The sequence below is a fragment of the Melanerpes formicivorus genome, unplaced genomic scaffold (genome assembly GCF_026170545.1).
Source record: "Melanerpes formicivorus ecotype bairdi unplaced genomic scaffold, bMelFor1.0.p_v2 SCAF_135, whole genome shotgun sequence".
In the NCBI taxonomy this organism is placed as follows: Eukaryota; Metazoa; Chordata; class Aves; order Piciformes; family Picidae; genus Melanerpes; species Melanerpes formicivorus.
In genome coordinates, this window is record NW_027142487.1 from 560,368 (window position 1) to 581,150 (window position 20,783).

Below are 20,783 nucleotides of genomic sequence, written 5' to 3' on the forward strand. Positions count from 1 at the left end.
ACCTGGGCTGTCGGCAGGAGGGACATGCCATGGCCCAGAGGTCACCACGCTGTGCAGCTCACCTCTGCTGCTGATGGACATCTTGGCCTCCCCCAAGACAAAGACCCTTCCTCCACCCAGACCCTCTGGTGCGGGCAGACCATGGAATTCCGGCTGGGTTGGGTGGGAAAGGACCTTAAAGGTCAGCTGGTGCCACCCCCCTGCAGTCAGCAGGGACATTCTCAACCAGAGCAGGCTGCAGCCTGACCTAACAGCGGCAGCCCGAGAGCAGAAGGGGCTGGGGTCACCCCCCGAGAGCGCAGCAGGTGAGAGGTGCAGGCAGGGCTCCTGCTGCAGGAGCAGAGACCTGAAGCCTGAGGGGGAAGAAGCTCTTCTGTACCACCGGCAGGAAAGGAGACCCTCAGAGCTGCCACAGGAGGAGGCCGAGGCCAAACCCTACCCCTGCTCCCTCCCCAGGGACAGCAGGAAGGAGGAACAAGAGAAGGTTAGGGGGGAAACCCTCAACTGCTGCAAAGGGAGTTCCCCCCGTGGCTGCAGGACCATCTCCAGAGCCGGTGCTGGTAGCAGGGTGCTGCTGCTGGCTCCATAGCTACCGATGCCATGACAACCCTGACATCATCCTGCCTCGGACGGGAGCTGCGGGAGCAGCCGGCACTGCTGGCACCCAGCAGCCTGCACTTGGCCTTGGGAGGCTCCTCCTGCCCCAGCCCCAGCGCCACCTCCTGCCCCAGCCCCAGTGCCATCTCCTGCCCCAGTGCCACCTCCTGCCCCAGTGCCACCTCCTGCCCCCAGCCCCAGCACCACCTCCTGCCCCAGCCCCAGCACCATCTCCTGCCCCAGTGCCACCTCCTGCCCCAGTGCCACCTCCTGCCCCCAGCCCCAGCACCATCTCCTGCCCCAGCCCCAGCACCATCTCCTGCCCCAGTGCCACCTCCTGCCCCAGTGCCACCTCCTGCCCCCAACCCCAGCACCACCTCCTGCCCCAGCACCACCTCCTGCCCCAGCCCCAGCACCACCTCCTGCCCCAGCACCACCTCCTGCCCCAGCCCCAGCCCCATCTCCTGCCCCAGCCCCAGCACCACCTCCTGCCCCAGCCCCAGTGCCACCTTCTGCCCCAGCCCCAGCACCACCTCCTGCCCCAGCCCCAGTGCCACCTCCTGCCCCAGCGCCACCTCCTGCCCCCAGCCCCAGCACCACCTCCTGCCCCAGCGCCACCTCCTGCCCCAGCCCCAGTGCCACCTCCTGCCCCAGCACCACCTCCTGCCCCCAGCCCCAGCACCACCTCCTGCCCCAGTGCCATCTCCTGCCCCAGCCCCAGTGCCACCTCCTGCCCCAGCCCCAGTGCCACCTCCTGCCCCAGACCCAGCGCCACCTCCTGCCCCAGTGCCACCTCCTGCCCCCAGCCCCAGCACCACCTCCTGCCCTGCTGCCCCTGCACCGCAGCTGTGTGGGGATCAGTGTCCCTGCCAAGTCCCATGGCAGCACACGGCAGGGGTGTGGGGCAGGGAGGGGTGTGGCAGGGGTGTGGCAGGCGGTGTGCCAGCCGCTGTGCCCCGTCAGCAGCTGGCTGTGGCCCTTGGCAGCTTTGCTGGGCTGCCGTTCCTGGCAGGGCAGAGGGCACCCGGCTGCTGGGGCCGGCGGCGCTGCCCTCCGGGTTCTCTCTGCTGCAGGGCAGTCATCCTCTCCCCAGGTCTGCTCCTGACCCTCAGCAGGAAGGGCAGAGCTCTCCCTGGGGCTGCCCAGCTCAGCAGCACTCACATCTTGCTGTGCACAACAGCAGTGGCTGTGAGGAGAGGGCAGCTTGGTTCCCCCTGCTTGCCTCTGGGGCTGCCTGGGGGGTGCCTCCCACTGTCGAGCGCTGCCCCGACAGGCCCTGCCCTGCAGCCTGTCCCAGCCAGTCCCTGTTTCTAAACCCATGCTCCTTCTCCAGGGCTCAGCTCTGCAGCTTCTGTGTGCAGCCTGTGCCCCAGCCCTTCACATCCTGCTGGGTGAGCTCTCCTGCTTCCTCCCCTGCCACAGCACAGCTACGGCACAGGAGCCCTCTCAGCCCACACCCAGACTGCGCTTCCTGCTAAGCAAAGCAGCTCAGCAGACAGGTGGAGGCAGCCAGGAGCGGGGAAGGACCTTGAGCACCCTCCCATCGGGGGGCAGAGGACCTCTGGCTCTCTGCAGGGCGCTTGGTCAGCCTGGACAAGCTCTGTCTGTGGTTACCATCCCCGGGCCCCTGCAGGGCAGGGCCTGGGCTCTGCCTCTGTGCTGATTTTGCAGGAGTTGGATTAAGTGGTGGGAAATCCCAGCTGAGCTTCCTGCTGCTTGTAGGTCACAGAATGGCTTTGGTGGGAAGAGGGCTTTGAGACCATCAAATCCAACCCTTCAGCCAGCACTGCCAGGGCACCACTGCACCATGGCCCTCAGCACCGCAGCTCCACGGCTCCGGAGCCCCTCCAGGGCTGGGGACTCCACCACCTCCCTGGGCAGCCTGTTGCAGTGCCTGACATGCCCTGGATTTCCACCCTCCCTCCAGAGCTGGGAGCAGAGCTGTGCTTCAGGGGCATATGTCTGGACTGAGCCCACCTGAGGGCTCTGCACCTTACCTGTTGGCAGCTGAATGCCTGGCAGCGATGCCAGCTCTGCTCTGTCAAGCAGCAATAATCTCCAGGCAGATGGCTGAGGCTATCACAGCCTGCTTCCCACTGCCAGCTCTGCCAGCCCTGGGACCAGACCTGGCCTGGAGAAGGCCCAGGGATGGACCAGCTGAATCTTCCCTGGGGCAGGGGCAAGCAGCAGGCAAATCAGCCACACTGTCTGCTTGAGGTCCCTGGAAGAAAAGGGAGATGTGAAACTGCCCTGTGCTCAGAACAGCTCTGCCAGGGGATACATGGTGAAGCTGCTCAGGCTGAACAGCTCTGCCAGGGGATTCATGAAGCTGCTCAGGCTGAGCAACCCCCACAGGCAGAGCACAGCCCACGGCCCGAGGGGACCAGGGCCAGGCTCCAGCCAGCCGTTGCTGCCCACCAGCTCCCTGAGCCCTGCTGCTGACTTGGACATGGTGTGGGTGGCACAATGGCTCAGCCCTCACATTCCCCAGGCAGCAGGCTTGGAGCTGGGCTTTGCAGTGCCCTCATTTGATTGCTGCTCAGGGGCACTGTGAGGAGTGTGGCCAGCAGGACAAGGGAAGTCCTCAGTGTGTTCCACTCTGCCCTGGTGAGGCCACAGCTGGAGTTTTGGTCCAGCTCTGGGCTCCCCAGTTCAGGAGGGACAGGGAACTGCTGGAGAGAGTCCAGTAGAGGCTGCAAAGCTGCTGAGGGGCCTGGAGCAGCTCTGTGAGCAGAGGCTGAGAGCCCTGGGGCTGAGAGCCTGGAGGAGAGCAGCCCAGAGGGGACCTCAGGAAGAGATAAAGGCTGGGGGGCAGGGGGCACAAAGTGGCAGCCAGGAGGTTCCACCTGAGCAGGAGGAGAAAATTCTTTGGTGTGAAGCTGCTGGAGGCCTGGAGCAGGCTGCCCAGAGAGGCTGTGGAGTCTCCTCTGGAGAGCTTCCAACCCCCCCTGGGCACTGTGCCCCTGGGCAAGCTGCTTTGGCAGGGGCTGGGACTGGCTGATCCCCAGAGGCCCCTTCCAACCCACACCCCCACCCCCCCCGTGCTGGGATTCTGCTAAATGCTTTGCCTGAGGCTCCTTACAGCCTGGCTCTTGCTGCTTGCAGCCCTTAGTGTCTAGGAAAAGAAGAGCTGATGGAAACCCTGAGAGGAGCTCAGAGACCCAGCGAGGCCAGCAGCAGAGAGCAGGGCTCGGAGTGCCTTAGCACACCGTCACTAGAAAGCTGCTGAATGCCTTCCACCCCAAGAGATCCAAAAATATCTGGAAGATCATTTCTCAGCTGGTTACTCATCCACCTCTGAGCAGCAGCCCTGCCTCAGGTGGGATCCAGCAGCTCCTCTGCAAGGCAAATGCAGGAAAGCAGGCTGGGAGCCTGCGGTGACAGGAGTCAGCAGGAGACAACCTGGGGAGCGGAATGCAGGACCTGAGGCACAAAGGTCCCAGCTCAGCACTTGCAGGGGAGTCAGACTGGATGAAGAAACCCTCATAAGGTTTCAAAACCCTTTCCAGAGCTGCAGCTGCAGGCTGAGGGCTCCCCTGGTAAACTTCTGCTGTGCTTCCTCTCCAAATGAATCATGGAGTGGTTTGGGCTGGGAGGGAGCTCCAGAGCTCACCCAGCCAAGCCCTGCAGGCAGCAGGGACATCCTCCCCTGGAGCAGGTTGCTCAGAGCCCTCTCCAGCCTCACCTGCAACAGCTCCAGGCAGGGAGCCTCAACCCCCTCCCTGGGCAACCTGCTGCAGTGCTCCAGCAGCCTCCTGGGGCACAACTTGTTCCTCACCTCCAATCCCAATCTGCTCTGCTCTCATTTCAAACCATTGCCTCTGCTCCTGGCCCTGCAGCCCTTTGGGAGCAGTCCCTCTGCAGCCTTCCTGCAGCCCTTCAGCTCCTGGCAGGCTGCTGTGAGCTCTGCCTGGAGCCTTCTCTCCTGCAGGCTGCACAGCCCCAGCTCCCTCAGCCTGGCCTTGCAGCAGAGCTGCTCCAGCCCCCTGAGCATTTTCCTGGCCTCCTCTGGCCCTGCTCCATCAGCTCCAGGCCCTTCCTGTGCTGAGTGCCCCAGAGCTGGGCACAGCCCTGCAGGTGAGGTCTCCCCAGAGCAGAGGGACAGGATCCTCTCTCTTCACCTCTGGCCACACTGCTTTGGATGCAGCCCAGGATGCATCAAGATGAAATGCAGCATCAGAAAATTTGGGGTTTTGGCAAACCTGGGCTGAATTCTGCCCTGGGAAGGTGCAGCCTCAGAGGAGACAGAGAAAGGGAAAGAAGATCCCTGGCTGCTTTCCAAACCAACCTCCTAGGACCACAGCAGCAAGTCACATCTTGTAGGGCCTGGCCAGCAGGTTGGCTTTGGTGCTCCTCATCTGCTACCTGCTCGGTGTCAGAGCTGAGCAGGGTGGCAATGAGAGCAGAGCTGACAGCTCCAAGGCCTCAGGGCAGCTGCCCAGCAGCTCCACCAGGCTCTGACATGCAGAGCCCCCGCAGCTCTCAGGAGAGCCACCTCCAGCTTTGCAGCCAAGGGCTTCCCCAGCTCAGCCTTCCGTTGTGCTGGTGTCACATCACCCAGCAGGATCCACAGCACAGCTGCTGGGGGCAGTAAGGGTCCTGGTGGCTGTGGAAGGAGTGAGCTGTGTGCAGTGAGACTGCAAATCAGGGAGCCACAGCAGGGTTCGAGCTGGAAAAGCCTTTCAAGGTCATGGAGGCCAAACTGCAAACCCAGCACTGCCAGGGCACCGCTCAAGAACCACAGAGCTGTGGAGGCTGGAAGAGACCTCTGGGATTCTGGCCCCCAGCACCACATCTCCAGAGCTCTGAAACCCCTCCAGGGATGGGGACCCTACCGCTGCCTGGGCAGCCTGGGCCAGGCCTGGGCAACCCTTTTGAGCAAGAAAATGTTCTTTATGTCAAACCTAAACCTCCTCTGGGGCAACCTGAGGCCATCTCCTCTTGTTCCTTGGTAGAAGAGACCAACCCCAACCTGGCTGCAGCCTCCTCTCAGGGAGCTGCAGAGAGCAAGGAGGTCTCCTTCAGCCTCCTCTTCTCCAGGCTGAACACCCCCAGCTCCCTCAGCTGCTCCTCCCCAGCCCTGCTCTCCAGACCCTCCATCAGCTTCCTTGTCCTCTGCACACAAGAAATGTTTTGTTTCTCAAGTGATCAACTAGTGAAGAGGTCCTTGGCAGGCTGGGCTGCAGGAGAAGTGAGGGCAGCCTGAGCTGAGTGCTGTGGTTACTCTGAGCACTCTCAGGCCCAGGCTTGTGCACAACAAACATTAAAATAGCTTCCCTGGAAGATTATTTCCATCTAAACAGGCACCAGAACCCAGGGCTGCTGAAACCACTATTTTTATCCCCATTCTGCAGCAGGGGAAGTGCAGCTGCAGCACATGGAGTGAGTTACCTGGAGGCCAGCAAGCAGCTGCTGAGGAAGAGCTGAGTGGGGATCCCCTGAGCCCATAGCCACAGTCCTCGTCTTACAGCTTGCCTACCTCCTGCCCCTTCAACGATTACACAAGGCACAGCCACACTCCTGGCAGCCTGGGCCAGGTGTCAGGGGTGGAAGGAGCAGGGAGATGCCAGCTTGGCCTGACCACAAGCAGCAGGTGCAAGGAAAGTCCCTGCCCTGGGACCTGAGGTGCTGGATGCTCTGGGGAAGAGAGGGAATTTCTAGGGACTGCACTGAAGTCTCTGCTGGGTGCCTGCTGTGGGAGGGACATTGATTTAACCTGGCTGCTCTCCTTCCCAGAGATCTGCTAATGCAGAGCAGGGCTCTCCAGAAACTCTCTGGGATCTCTTCCTACCTCTTCCACGCAGCCAGGCTGGGCTGCACCCCTGCACCCCCAAAGGAACAGCTTCGCTGAGGGCACAGCTCTCCTCTGATCTTCCTTCCACATCCTCCTCCTCCTCCACGAAGCATCCAGGGCAGCTGACAACCATGGCAAGGGAGTTTGATCCCTACTCTGAGTCCATGGCTGCTGTGCACCACCCCCTGGCCTGTGTCTGGCTGTGCACCACCCCCTGGCCTGTGTCTGGGCTGTGCACCATCCTGGTCTGTGTCTGGGCTGTGCACCATCCCCTGGCCTGTGTCTGGGCTGTGCACCATCCTGGCCTGTGTCTGGCTGTGCACCATCCTGGCCTGTGTCTGGGCTGTGCATCAGCCCCTGGCCTGTGTCTGGGCTGTGCACCATCCTGGCCTGTGTCTGGCTGTGCACCATCCTGGTCTGTGTCTGGGCTGTGCACCATCCCCTGGCCTGTGTCTGGGCTGTGCACCATCCTGGCCTGTGTCTGGCTGTGCACCATCCTGGCCTGTGTCTGGCTGTGCACCATCCCCTGGCCTGTGTCTGGCTGTGCACCATCCCCTGGCCTGTGTCTGGCTGTGCACCATCCTGGCCTGTGTCTGGCTGTGCACCATCCCCTGGCCTGTGTCTGGGCTGTGCATCACCCCCTGGCCTGTGTCTGGCTGTGCACCATCCCCTGGCCTGTGTCTGGCTGTGCACCACCCCCTGGCCTGTGTCTGGCTGTGCACCACCCCCTGGCCTGTGTCTGGCTGTGCACCATCCTGGCCTGTGTCTGGCTGTGCATCAGTCCCTGGCCTGTGTCTGGGCTGTGCACCATCCCCTGGCCTGTGTCTGGGCTGTGCATCACCCCCTGGCCTGTGTCTGGCTGTGCACCATCCCCTGGCCTGTGTCTGGCTGTGCACCATCCCCTGGCCTGTGTCTGGGCTGTGCACCATCCCCTGGCCTGTGTCTGGCTGTGCACCATCCTGGCCTGTGTCTGGCTGTGCACCATCCCCTGGCCTGTGTCTGGGCTGTGCATCACCCCCTGGCCTGTGTCTGGCTGTGCACCACCCCCTGGCCTGTGTCTGGCTGTGCACCATCCCCTGGCCTGTGTCTGGCTGTGCATCACCCCCTGGCCTGTGTCTGGCTGTGCACCATCCCCTGGCCTGTGTCTGGGCTGTGCATCACCCCCTGGCCTGTGTCTGGCTGTGCACCATCCCCTGGCCTGTGTCTGGCTGTGCACCATCCTGGCCTGTGTCTGGCTGTGCACCATCCCCTGGCCTGTGTCTGGGCTGTGCACCATCCTGGCCTGTGTCTGGGCTGTGCACCATCCCCTGGCCTGTGTCTGGGCTGTGCACCATCCTGGCCTGTGTCTGGCTGTGCACCATCCCCTGGCCTGTGTCTGGCTGTGCACCATCCCCTGGCCTGTGTCTGGCTGTGCACCATCCTGGCCTGTGTCTGGGCTGTGCACCATCCCCTGGCCTGTGTCTGGCTGTGCACCATCCTGGCCTGTGTCTGGCTGTGCACCATCCTGGCCTGTGTCTGGCTGTGCACCATCCCCTGGCCTGTGTCTGGCTGTGCACCATCCCCTGGCCTGTGTCTGGCTGTGCACCATCCTGGCCTGTGTCTGGCTGTGCATCAGCCCCTGGCCTGTGTCTGGCTGTGCACCATCCCCTGGCCTGTGTCTGGGCTGTGCACCATCCCCTGGCCTGTGTCTGGGCTGTGCATCACCCCCTGGCCTGTGTCTGGCTGTGCACCATCCCCTGGCCTGTGTCTGGCTGTGCACCATCCCCTGGCCTGTGTCTGGGCTGTGCATCACCCCCTGGCCTGTGTCTGGGCTGTGCATCACCCCCTGGCCTGTGTCTGGCTGTGCACCACCCCCTGGCCTGTGTCTGGCTGTGCACCATCCCCTGGCCTGTGTCTGGCTGTGCACCATCCCCTGGCCTGTGTCTGGCTGTGCACCATCCTGGCCTGTGTCTGGCTGTGCATCAGCCCCTGGCCTGTGTCTGGCTGTGCATCAGCCCCTGGCCTGTGTCTGGGCTGTGCACCACCCCCTGGCCTGTGTCTGGGCTGTGCATCACCCCCTGGCCTGTGTCTGGCTGTGCACCATCCTGGCCTGTTTCTGGCTGTGCATCAGCCCCTGGCCTGTGTCTGGCTGTGCACCACCCCCTGGCCTGTGTCTGGCTGTGCACCATCCTGGCCTGTGTCTGGGCTGTGCACCATCCCCTGGCCTGTGTCTGGCTGTGCACCATCCTGGCCTGTGTCTGGCTGTGCACCACCCCCTGGCCTGTGTCTGGGCTGTGCACCATCCCCTGGCCTGTGTCTGGCTGTGCACCATCCTGGCCTGTGTCTGGCTGTGCACCATCCCCTGGCCTGTGTCTGGGCTGTGCACCATCCCCTGGCCTGTGTCTGGCTGTGCACCACCCCCTGGCCTGTGTCTGGGCTGTGCACCATCCCCTGGCCTGTGTCTGGCTGTGCACCATCCTGGCCTGTTTCTGGCTGTGCACCATCCCCTGGCCTGTGTCTGGCTGTGCACCATCCTGGCCTGTGTCTGGCTGTGCATCAGCCCCTGGCCTGTGTCTGGCTGTGCATCAGCCCTCAGGAGTCTGTGCAGCCCCTACAGAGCTCATGTGTGGCACAGCTGGGTGGTGCCAGCAGGCAGCAGCTCACCTTTAAGCAAGGCAGACATCTGCCTCACATCTGCACCTGGCCCAGGCTGCCCAGGGCAGTGGTGGAGTCCCCTGGAGGGGTTTCAAAGCCCTGGAGCTGTGGTGCTGAGGGCCAAGGGCTGGTGGTGCCCTGGCAGTGCTGGGTAGGGTTTGGACTCCACAATCTCAAAGGTCTCTTCCAACCAAACTGTTTCTGTTTCTGTGCAAGGCAAAGGCTCTGACCCAAGGGATTCCTGAGGGCTGCCCACAGCTGTGGCTGCCTTCCTGCAAGCAGTGCCCTGGATTGCAGTCGAGCAAGGGACTGTACAGCAGCCACAATCCACTCATCCTTCCCCATCCCCTCCTCAGCTGTGCAGCATCCTGCACTTCCCCATGGAGGAGCAGTCCTGAGCTGAAGCTCAGGTAGGCAACATGCTGGAGAAAGCAGCCAGCCAGTGGCTCACCACAGCTGGAAGGCAGATTGCAGCTGCCCATCGCTCACTCAGACACCTGGACGAGAGGCACTGCACACTCTGCGGGCAACTGGGGTCACCGACAGCTCCTGCCCGAGGCACAGGGCAGGACCAGCAGGAGGGAGCCCTTGGCCAGCCTGGAGCTCTTGGCTCTCAGCGGCTGAGGCAGGGAGGGAGCTGCTCTGTTGCCCTCTGCTGCTGGCCTGGACCCGGTGCGAAGCAAACTCTCCCAGGCTCATCCCTCGGAAGCACACAGCAGTAACAGAGCACAGAAGCCACTAAGCAGGATGCCAGGGGATGCATCCCAGAATGCCAGCTGGGGGGGTTGGAAGGGACCTCAGGGGATCACCCAGACCAACCCCTGCTCCAGCACAGTGCCCAGGGGGGGTTGGAAGCTCTCCAGAGGAGACTCCACAACCTCTCTGGGCAGCCTGCTCCAGGCCTCCAGCAGCCTCACAGCAAACAACTTTCCCTTCCTGCTCAGATGGAACCTCCTGGGTGCCACTTTGTGCTTCTTGTCCCTTGTGCTGTCCCTGGGCACCACTGAGCAGAGCCTGGCCCCAGCCTCTTGCCCCCCAGCCTTTAGCTCTTGCTGAGCATTGCTCAGCTCCCCTCTGGGGCTGCTCTGCTGCAGGCTCTCAGACCCAGGGCTCTCAGCCCCTGCTCCTCACAGAGCTGCTCCAGGCCCCTCAGTATGTTTCCAGGGATGGGATTTGGAAAGCTGGGGAGGGGTCTGGAGCACAGCCCTGGGAGGAGAGGCTGAGGGAGCTGGGGTTGCTTAGCCTGCAGAAGAGGAGGCTCAGGGGAGACCTTGCTCTCTCCAACTCCCTGAAGGGAGGTTGTAGCCAGGTGGGGGTTGGTCTCTTCTGCCAGGCAACCAGCACCAGAACAAGAGGACACAGTCTCAAGCTGTGCCAGGGGAGGTTTAGGGTGGGGGTTAGGAAGAAGTTCTTTATAGAAAGAGAGATTGGCCCTTGGGATGTGCTGCCCAGGGAGGTGGTGGAGTCCCCATCCCTGGAGGTGTGCAGGAGGATGCTTGATAGGCTGCTTGGTGCCATGGTTGAGTTGATTAGGTGGTGTTGGATGATAGGTTGGATGCAATGATCTTGAAGGTCTCTTCCAACCTGGTCTGGTCTATTCCTATCAGCCTACAAGCCCAAGAGCTGGCTTCACACCACCTTGTTGGCAGCTTCTCCTCCAGTGCTTGCTCCTGCCCACAGCAAGCACTGCAGGGCTGCTCTGCTCCCCTCAAACTCCTGAGCAACCACCCCAGGAATGGCAGAGAACAACAGAAACAAATCAGTGCTGATAGGAAAGGGCAAAAAAGCCCAAAGGGAAATCTGAGCCCTACCCTCTCCAAGCCTCTGAAGCCCCTGCAGGAAGGAGCATCAGCCACTGCCTGCGCCGTGCTGGAGGGGAAGAGCCTCCCGGGAGCCCTCCTGTAAGCAGGAGACTGCCAGCCCCAGCACACTGCAAAGGAACAGCTAATCCCTGGGAAAATGCTAAGGCACAGCAGTGCTTCCACCAGCACCTGCCCCTGGCTCCTGCTGAGGCAACTCTGCTCCCGTTGGTGAGGACAGAGCCCTGGAGCCTCCCTGCCCTCTGCTGTGGGAGAGGGGAAAAGAGCAACAGAACTGCAGCTCTGGGTGCAAGCAGTGAGGCCTTGGGAAGGCTGCAAGGCTCCTGAGGAAGGTGACCCCAGTGCCTCCAGCAGCACCTCAGCATGGCACAGACTGGGAGGAGTGGCTGGCACAGGAGGGCTGTGCTGCCCTTAGGCAGAGCTGGGCAGGCTGCGGAGCTGGGCAGGGAGAAACTGACTGAAACCCAACACAGCCAAGGGTAGAGTCTTGCATCTGAGAGAGAACACCCCCATGGAGCAGGATAGGCTGGGGCCTGATCTGTTGGAGAGCAGTGGAGGGGAAAAGGACCTGGGGGTCCTGGTGGACAGCAGGATGCCCAGGAGCCAGCAATGTGCTCTTGTGGCTGAGAAGGCCAAAGGCCTCCTGGGGTGGATTAGAAGGGCTGTGGGGAGTAGGCCAGAGAGGGTCTCCTCATTCCCCAGCAGTCCTTGGGTCAGTGGTGTCAGTTCAGCACAGCAGCTGCAGCCCACCCTGGCTGAGCAGGGCACACAAGCACAGCAGCTCAGGAGCTTGCAGACAGCAGCACAAGGTGATCCCTTTGCTCCCACAGCAGGGATGCCCAGCCATGGGATCATGGAGAGGCTTGGGCTGGGAGGGAGCTCCAGAGCTCACCCAGGCCAAGCCCTGCAGGCAGCAGGGACATCCTCCCCTGGAGCAGGTTGCTCAGAGCCCTCTCCAGCCTCACCCTGAACAGCTCCAGGCAGGGAGCCTCAGCCACCTCCCTGGGCAGCCTGCTGCAGTGCTCCAGCAGCCTCCTGAGGAACAAGTTGTGCCCCACCTCCAATCTCTGCTCTGACCCAGGTGCAGGACCTTGCCCTTTGCCTCACTGTCCCTGATGAGATCCCCCTCAGCCCAGCTCCCTCTGCATGGCTCCCATCCCCCCCCTTCAGGCTTACAAACCACACCACTCAGCTTGCTGTCAGCTGCAGCTTTGTGCTTGGTTCCTTTATTGTTTTCACCTCCACAATTCCATTTGCACACAGACATTTCCAAGCTCAGTTTATCCAGGTGCAGCCAGAGCTCCCCATGCTCTGCACACAAAGTCTCTTCCAGAACAATTCATTCTGGGAGATTGCAACTTGACATCTGGTACAACTCCAAAATCCTCCCCTCCCCACCCCCTCAAGCCCACAGAGGTCATCAGATGCCTGAGGCAGCCAAGTGCAGCTCCCTGCACAGCCAGGGAGATGAGGGAGCAGTGCTGCACCAAATCCCCATCCAGCCTGGCACTGGAACAGGTTGTCCAGAGAAGGTATGGAGGCTCCAAGCCTGGAGGTGCTCAGAGCCAGGCTGGATGAGGCCTGGAGCAGCCTGGGCTGGTGGAGGTGTCCCTGCCCATGGCAGGGGGGTTGGAGCTGGATGAGCTTTGAGGTCCCTCCCAGCCCAACCCCTTGTAGGATCCTAGGAAGTGGCCACTTCATGGAGTGCCTCCCCAGCAGCCACAGCTGATGGCCTCAGTGCTGGCAAGCTGTCCTGTCCTGGCAGAGGAGCTCCAGCCCTGAGCACTTCTGTGCTGCCCTGACCCAGCTGCAGGACCTTGCCCCTTGCCCTACTGACCCTGATGAGAATCTCCTCAGCCCAGCTCTGCAGCCTGCCCAGGTCCCCTGCCCAGGTCCCAGCTCACCCTTCAGACCTACCAACCACACCACTCAGCTTGGAGACAGCAGCAGCCTCACTGCATCACTGACACTGCACAGCACTGGGCCCAGCACAGACCCTTGAGGGACTCTTGGATCTGAAATCCACCCTTGGGTATCAATACAGTGGTGGAGTAAAGCTGGCCTAGCAGTACAGAGAGCATGGGTTTGGAGCAGTGTCAGAGGGAATTCACTCCAGGGACCCCCTTGAGTCCCCTGTGCTGTAACTCCTCCATGAAGCTGACACTGTGGAGTCCTTTGGTTCTAGAGAGTCTTAGCTGAGGCTAACCAGGTCAGCAAACACCAAAGCAAGGCTTTGAGACAAGTGCCAAAGCAAGCTGCCTGTGCCTCCTCCTGCTGCACCTCAAGCTCACAGCAGAGGATTTCTGCTCCAAGCAGAACTTTCCATCCTGCCACTTCTGGCTCCAAAGCAAGTTAAACCCTTGGAATCTGCCCCAGCTGCTGCTTCCCTCAGCAGACCAGGGGCTGGCCTCCATCTCTTTAGTTCCCTTCCTGCAGTGTCTTCTTCTCTGACCTGGAACAGAAAGACTGAGAGGAACCTGGGCTCAAGACTTTGATGGCTCCAAGACTCAGTGCCTTGAACTGGATCCAAGTTCCACAACAATTGGAGTCTCAGAAGAGATTCACAGATTGGGTTGGGCTGGAAGAGACCTCCAGGATCATCCAGTTCCAAGCCCCTGCCACAGGCAGAGACACCTTCCTCTAGACCAAGCTGCTCAAGGCCTCATCCAGCCCAGCCCTGAGCACCTCTGGGGAGGAGGCATCCACAGCCTCCCTGGGCAGCCTGTGCCAGGGTCTCCCCAAAAGTGTCTTTCCCGTAGCCAGTCTGACCCTGCCCTGCTGAAGGAGGGCAGGCCTGGCACAAGCAGCAGCTGCAGGCTGCTCTGGAATGAAGGCTTCCCTTGGCTGCAGCTTCTAAGCAAGGCCAGGGCCTGCAGGGCAGTGTCAAATGGGGCAGGGCAGCCCCCACTCCACGCTCAGGAGTGAGCAGATGCCCCTGAAATAAGGAAGGGTCCTCATGAACGAGCCTGCAGGAGCCTGGCAGTGACCTCCCTGCACAGGATGCTTCAGGCTGGAAGGGACCTTAGAGCTCAGCTGCTCCAACCTCCCCCCCAGGGGCAGGGACACCTCCCAGCAAGACTCTGCTGCTCCAGGCCTCATCCAGCCCGGCCCTGCACACCCCCAGGGAGGAGCGAGGAAGGCTTCAGCCACTCAGGCCATGCACTGCTGACATCACTGAGCACAGTCCTGCTGGGAGGAGACTGCCAAGTGTCTGTTAGAGTTTGCTTTGCCTTTATTGGCACAGCCAGAGCAGGGGCACAGAGCAGGCACAGAGCCAGCTGCTGACTCAGAGCTGCCTGCAGGGCCGGGCTGCTCCGCCAGGCTCTGCCAGGCCCTGCCAGGCTCTGCCAGCTCCCAGGGCAGCCTGCCCGGGCTACCCGCAGCTGCCATCCTTCCAGCCGTCCCTCCAGCGCTCGTCCACGCGGGAGCAGTCGAACTCTGCCTTGCCCAGCTTCCTGTTCACCTCATTGTGCAGCAGGCACAGCCACCGCGAGAAGCTGCTGCGGCTGCTGGTGTCCGGCTGGCTCCGGCGCAGCCTGCGGGCGGGAGAGCGGCGTGAGGCCCCGGGGCGGGCACCACAGACAGACAGACAGACAGACAGCACCACAGACAGACAGACACAGGGGCTGGGAGGGACCCCTGCAGCAGGCAGCAGCACAGACAGACAGACAGCACCACAGACAGACAGACAGCACCACAGACAGACAGACAGCACCACAGACAGACAGACAGCACCACAGACAGACAGACAGCACCACAGACAGACAGACAGCACCACAGACAGACAGACAGCACCACAGACAGACAGACACAGGGGCTGGGAGGGACCCCTGCAGCAGGCAGCAGCACAGACAGACAGACAGCACCACACAGACAGTCACAGGGGCTGGGAGGGACCCCTGCAGCGGGCAGCAGCACAGACAGACAGACAGACAGCGCCCCACAGACAGACAGACAGCGCCCCACAGACAGACAGACAGTCACAGGGGCTGGGAGGGACCCCTGCAGCGGGCAGCACCACAGACAGACAGACAGCACCACAGACAGCACCACAGACAGACAGACAGCACCACAGACAGACAGACAGCACCACAGACAGACAGACACAGGGGCTGGGAGGGACCCCTGCAGCGGGCAGTAGCCTCAGCCCCACACAGACAGAGTCACAGGGGCTGGGAGGGACCCCTGGGGATCACCCAGTCCAGCCCCTGCCAGGGCAGGGCACACAGAACACATCCAGGGGGGCTGGAAAGGCTCCAGAGGAGACTCCACAACCTCTCTGGGCAGCCTGCTCCAGGCTCTGCCACCCTCACAGGACAAAGGTTTCCCTCCTGTTCCCCTGGCAGCTCCTCTGCCCCAGCTGGCCCCCAGTGCTGCCCTTGGCCATCCCTGAGCAGAGCCTGGCTCCAGCCCTGCTCATCTTTATCCCCAGCACTGAGGGCAGCCCCCAGGCTGCTCTGCTCCCAGCTGCCTCAGCCTGGCCTCACACTGCCTGCAGCAGCTCTGTGGCTCTGGGATACTCTTTCAAGCAGTTCCTTGAGGTCCTTCTTGACCTGAGGGACCCAGAGTCATCCTTTCTACTGCTGCAGAATGAATCCCACAGAGAGCCCAGAAGAGGGGACACTCCACAATGCTGATGGCTGCAGCTGCCTCTGTTCCATTCCTTGTCTGCTCTTATCACCTGAGGAAGGCACAGGAGTCTTATCTCTGCTCAGAACAACCACCATGAGCTCATCACACAGAAGTCCAATGGAAAACTCAAAGCAGAACTATCAATGAAAGCCTGAGCAGCCCCTCAGCCATGTGAGGCCTGCTGGGTCAGTAACTCACTTTGACTCTTTCCTGTGGGGGGTCATGGTCCAGAACAGAGCAGCTGAAACTTCCAAGAGCAAAGCTGAGGGAGCAGGAGTGTCTCCAGCAGCAGAGCCCAGGCCACCTTGGCCTTCCTGCCTGCTCACAAAGGGCATTTCCAGGGGAGAGCCAACCTGCTGCAAGTCCCAATCTAACTGCACCACTGCCATGCAGCCCAGGTTGAAGCAGAAAGCCCCCAGAGTGCCTCTGGAGGCAGCACACAAGGTACCAGCAGAAGGAAGAGGTTTTCTGAGCATCTCAGACTTATGCAAGACTAAAAGCCAGCACCTCTGGAGCCCACAGACCCCAGCAGCTGCCCCTGCAGCCCCCCTGCCCCTGCCGCCCCCAGGCTGCAGCCCCCCTGCCTCCTGCCGCCCCCAGGCTGCAGCCCCCCCAGCAGCTCACCTGTCCCTCAGGTCCTCAGCGCAGTGCTCACAGGGGTAGAACTTGGAGAAGAGGTTGATGAAGTCTCTCATCTCCTGCTGCTGGGCCCCGGAGGGGCGGTCAGGGTAGTAGGCTGCCATGGTGTGCAGGAGCGCCCAGGCGCTGCGCCCCAGCTGCTCGCTGTCCAGGGGACAGTTGGGGGGGGGCTCCTTGTCCTCCCTCACCGCCAGCTCCTGCAGCAGGACAGAGGCTTTGTCAGCTGCCCCTCAGCGCTGGGCTAAGGCTGGGCTGGAAGGGCTTGGAGGGCTCTTCCAGCTGGGTATGTGCTGTGCCCCTGGGGGGAACAGCCTCTGCACCCGGCTGGGAGGGAAGCACAGGATTGCTTGTTTGGGAAAGCAGCTCAAGGTCATCGAGTCCGACCAGACCCCAACATCTCCCTGTGCACAGCCAGGGTCTCACAAACCCCTCCAGGGAGGGCGACTCCACCTCCCCGGGCAGCCTGATCCCGTACCTCCGGTGAGGAGATTGACCATGAAATCCAACCGGAACCTCCCCCGGGGCAACCTGAGGCTGTTCTCCTCCCCTCACTTGCTACCCGGGCCAGGAGCTGGCCCCCAACTCGCTGCGAGAGGGGCACAGACCCCCACGCTCGGCAGGGACGAGGCCGGAGCTGCTCTGCGGCCCGGCGGGGAGAGGCTGCTCCGTAACGGGGGGGACGGAGCGAGGGGGAACGCTGCAGCGGGGGGCGCAGGCTGCGGCACACTGCTGGGGCAAGCTGGAGCACCGCTCCGCAGCCGCGGGACGAGGACAGCTCCCCCCCACCCCCGGCCCTCGCTCGGTGCCTACCCCGGCTCCGGGGGCCGCCCGCTGCCGCTGCTCGCGGAGCCAGCTCTTGAAGTCCGTGCAGGCTCGGCACGGCCTCTTGGACGCCTCCCCCGCCGCAGAGCCCGCGGCGCCGTGCGGGGCGGCGGAGGGAAAGGCGAAAGGAGCACTCTCGGTGCTCAGGAACGGCGAGGAGCCGCTGCCCGCCCGGCCGCTGGGCGCCGCCATCTTGCGGGGGCGGAGCGCCACGGCCCGGGGGCGGAGCCAGCGACGGGGAGGACCAGGGGGCGGGGCCGGGGCGCAGCCAGCGACGGGGAGGACCAGGGGGCGGGGCCGGGGCGCAGCCAGCGACGGGGAGGACCAGGGGGCGGGGCCGGGGCGCAGCCAGCGACGGGGAGGACCAGGGCGCGGGGCCGGGGCGCAGCCAGCGACGGGGAGGACCAGGGCGCGGGGCCGGGGCGCAGCCAGCGACGGGGAGGACCAGGGCGCGGGGCCGGGGCGCAGCCAGCGACGGGGAGGACCAGGGCGCGGGGCCGGGGCGCAGCCAGCGACGGGGAGGACCAGGGCGCGGGGCCGGGGCGCAGCCAGCGACGGGGAGGACCAGGGCGCGGGGCCGGGGCGCAGCCAGCGACGGGGAGGACCAGGGCGCGGGGCCGGGGCGCAGCCAGCGACGGGGAGGACCAGGGCGCGGGGCCGGGGCGCAGCCAGCGACGGGGAGGACCAGGGCGCGGGGCCGGGGCGCAGCCAGCGACGGGGAGGACCAGGGCGCGGGGCCGGGGCGCAGCCAGCGACGGGGAGGACCAGGGCGCGGGGCCGGGGCGCAGCCAGCGACGGGGAGGACCAGGGCGCGGGGCCGGGGCGCAGCCAGCGACGGGGAGGACCAGGGCGCGGGGCCGGGGCGCAGCCAGCGACGGGGAGGACCAGGGCGCGGGGCCGGGGCGCAGCCAGCGACGGGGAGGACCAGGGCGCGGGGCCGGGGCGCAGCCAGCGACGGGGAGGACCAGGGCGCGGGGCCGGGGCGCAGCCAGCGACGGGGAGGACCAGGGCGCGGGGCCGGGGCGCAGCCAGCGACGGGGAGGACCAGGGCGCGGGGCCGGGTGCCCTGGCACTGACAGGTCAGCGCCGTGCCAGGGCTCTGCGCAGCGCAGCAGCAGGGCTTGGAAACCCCTCCAGGCGTGGGGGCTCCACCACTGCCCTGGGCAGCCTGGATCCCCTGATGCAGATAGTAAAGAGAGCTGGCCCCAGATGCTGGGGACCCCACTTGTGAGCAGCTGCTGTGTGTGTGCCCCATGGCACGGCGCAGCTCCCTGCCTGCCCTTGGCGATGAAGGTTGGCATCATCCGCAGCAGAGTGGCAGTCACCAGCGTGGTGTGCAGAGCAAACAGACAGATCATGCACTTGCAGCTCCTGCACTTGCAGCAGAGCACACCCAGAGCAGGCTGCAGACCTTCCAGCACCTGCCACATGCTTGCACAGCTACCTGGAGGAAGCAGTTACTGCTTGCCAGGGGCACTGCGCCCTGCTCAGACCTCTCCTGCAGGGCTGTGCCCAGCTCTGGAGCCCTCAGCACAGGAAGGACCTGGAGCTGATGGAGCAGAGCCAGGGGAGGCCACAAAGATGATCAAGGGGTGGGAGCAGCTCTGCTGCAAGGCCAGGCTGAGGGAGTTGGGGCTGTGCAGCCTGCAGGAGAGAAGGCTCCAGGCAGAGCTCACAGCAGCCTGCCAGGACCTGAAGGGCTGCAGGAAGGCTGCAGAGGGACTGCTCCCAAAGGGCTGCAGGGACAGGATGAGCTCCCTGAGCATCTTCATGTCCCTCCTCTGGCCCTGCTCTATCAGCTCCAGGTCCTTCCTGTGCTGAGGGTCCCAGAGCTGGGCACAGCCCTGCAGGTGGGGGCTGAGCAGAGCAGAGGGGCAGGATTCCCTCTCTCCATCTCTGGCCTCACTGCTTTGGATGCAGCCCAGGCTGTCCTTGGCCTTCTGTGCTGCAAGCTCACACTGCCTGCTCCTCTCCAGGGACCTTCCCCCTGACACTGCTGCCCCTGCCCCAGCCATGCTTCCCTGCACCCTGCTTGGGAGCCTGCCTGGAATGCCTCTCCCCTGCGCCTGTGCTGCTGTGCCTCTGCTCTGCAGCCACCATCTGTGTGGCACCAGCTGCCAACACTGCTGCTGGCAGCTGGTGCCCTCTGGCCTCCCAGCACAGAGAGGGGCAGGGGGCTGGCAGGCAGTGCATGGCTCCAGAGCAGCTGGCCCAGCCCTTGCCTTCCAGAGGGTGTCAGAGCTCAGCCTGCTGCTGGGAGCAGCGCAGCACCCAGCTGATGATCTCCACCTTCCTCCTCACAGCTCTTTGGTTTCTCCTCTTCAGTCTGCAGTGTCAGGAGAACACTTCCCACCGACACTGCTGAGGGGCAGAGTGCCTGAGAGCAGACACTGAGGTGGCTCTGGGAAAGCTCTTGGCACAGAGCCCCAGATCCCCAGCACGGGGGGGTGGGGAGGGACCTCTGGGGATCACCCAGGCCAGGCCCTGCCAAAGCAGCTTGCCCAGGGGCACCATGGCATGGGGCTTGGAAACTCTCCAGAGAAGGAGACTCCACAACCTCTCCTGAGCACTCTGTGATCCTGGAGGAGTCAATGTTGGCCCTAACAACCGGGGGGCCACCAGGCCCCCCGGCCTTTGTCACCACCACCATCACCCAGTGCACACCATGGGGAGGCCATGGGTACTCACCAGAGATGAGAGGAGGATCCTCCAGCCCCGAGGGGCTCAGCTCAGGGCTGCTGCCCTTCCTGGTGGGGATTACATAGGGAAGTGGGTGGGGAGGGCCAAGTGGCCACAGCTGGGGAGGGAGGAGACTGCAGCAGAGCTCAGGTGCTGTGGGTTTGAGGGGAAAAAGGGGGAAAATGGGGCAGGTGAGGGTGGCAAAGGGGCAGAGTGGAAGCAGTGCTGCGAGGAGGAATGGGGATGAAAATAACACTCAAACGTGAGTGGCTGAGCTTTAGGTGCCAGGTGCTGGCCAGGGCTGCTTCCAGCTTGTCCCCTGCCCCTTGTCCTGTCCCTGGGCACCACTCAGCAGACTCTGCCCCCAGCCTCTATCTCTTGCTGAGCACTGCTCAGCTCCCCTCTGGGGCTGCTCTCCCCCAGGCCATCCTCTTATGAAACAGCTCTGTCTCTAAATTCCACTTGCAAAGGGAAGATCAGTGAGGGGCAGGAGACCTTCTGGCTGTTTTCTGTACCCACCAGCAACCAATGAACCTTCAAAAGATGCTGCTGCCCTCATGCCTTTGGTTTTTTCAGTTCAGGGAAGAGGGCTGAGCAGGGATCTGGCCAAGGGACCCCAGGGAATTTCCCCCAGTGCTTTATTGCTTTGCCTTCAAGCAATTAAAGAGCTGCAGAGATGTTTCTGAGGCAAAGCAATCTCCTGGCTTGGCTGTTAGCTGTCTGTTTGCTTCCTCCTCACTGATTTCATTTGCTGGGATAGTTGAAATAGGAGTTCAGAAAGTCAAAAGGTGTGGTGGAGGCTGATAGCAAACCAGCTCCTGATGGAGACCCCTTTGAAGAGTGGCTGCTCCCTGGGGGCAGGGAGCGAAGCTTGGCCCCACCAGAGTCATGGAGGGGTTTGGGTCAGTGGTGTCAGTTCAGCACAGCAGCTGCAGCCCACCCTGGCTGAGCAGGGCACACAAGCACAGCAGCTCAGGAGCTTGCAGACAGCAGCACAAGGTGATCCCTTTGCTCCCACAGCAGGGATGCCCAGCCATGGGATCATGGAGAGGCTTGGGCTGGGAGGGAGCTCCAGAGCTCACCCAGCCAAGCCCTGCAGGCAGCAGGGACATCCTCCCCTGGAGCAGGCTGCTCAGAGCCTCAAACAGCTCCAGGCAGGGAGCCTC

The 20,783-nt window shown here is 63.1% G+C and overlaps 1 protein-coding gene across 1 annotated transcript; it reads right to left on the reverse strand.

The window, feature by feature from the left end:
* Positions 1-12,051: 12,051 nt before the first annotated feature.
* On the reverse strand, positions 12,052-17,130 carry LOC137456729 (FAD-linked sulfhydryl oxidase ALR-like). The gene is made up of 3 exons (XM_068168318.1): positions 16,927-17,130; positions 16,102-16,313; positions 12,052-14,381 (listed from the first exon to the last, which is right to left on the reverse strand). Exons 1-3 carry the CDS (start codon positions 17,128-17,130, stop codon positions 14,219-14,221), a joined length of 579 nt encoding a protein of 192 aa, XP_068024419.1. The 3' UTR covers positions 12,052-14,218.
* Between the last annotated feature and the right edge of the window lie 3,653 nt (positions 17,131-20,783).

What these genes read in the sequence shown, in the direction of transcription:
- LOC137456729 (XM_068168318.1), bottom strand. Translation starts at nt 17,130, where the DNA reads ATGGCGGCGCCCAGCGGCCGGGCGGGCAGCGGCTCCTCGCCGTTCCTG. An exon ending in GGGCGGCCCCCGGAGCCGGG is followed by an intron (nt 16,314 to 16,926) that starts GTAGGCACCGAG and finishes GTCCTGCTGCAG; the next exon opens with GAGCTGGCGGTGAGGGAGGA. An exon ending in GCTGAGGACCTGAGGGACAG is followed by an intron (nt 14,382 to 16,101) that starts GTGAGCTGCTGG and finishes TCCCGCCCGCAG; the next exon opens with GCTGCGCCGGAGCCAGCCGG.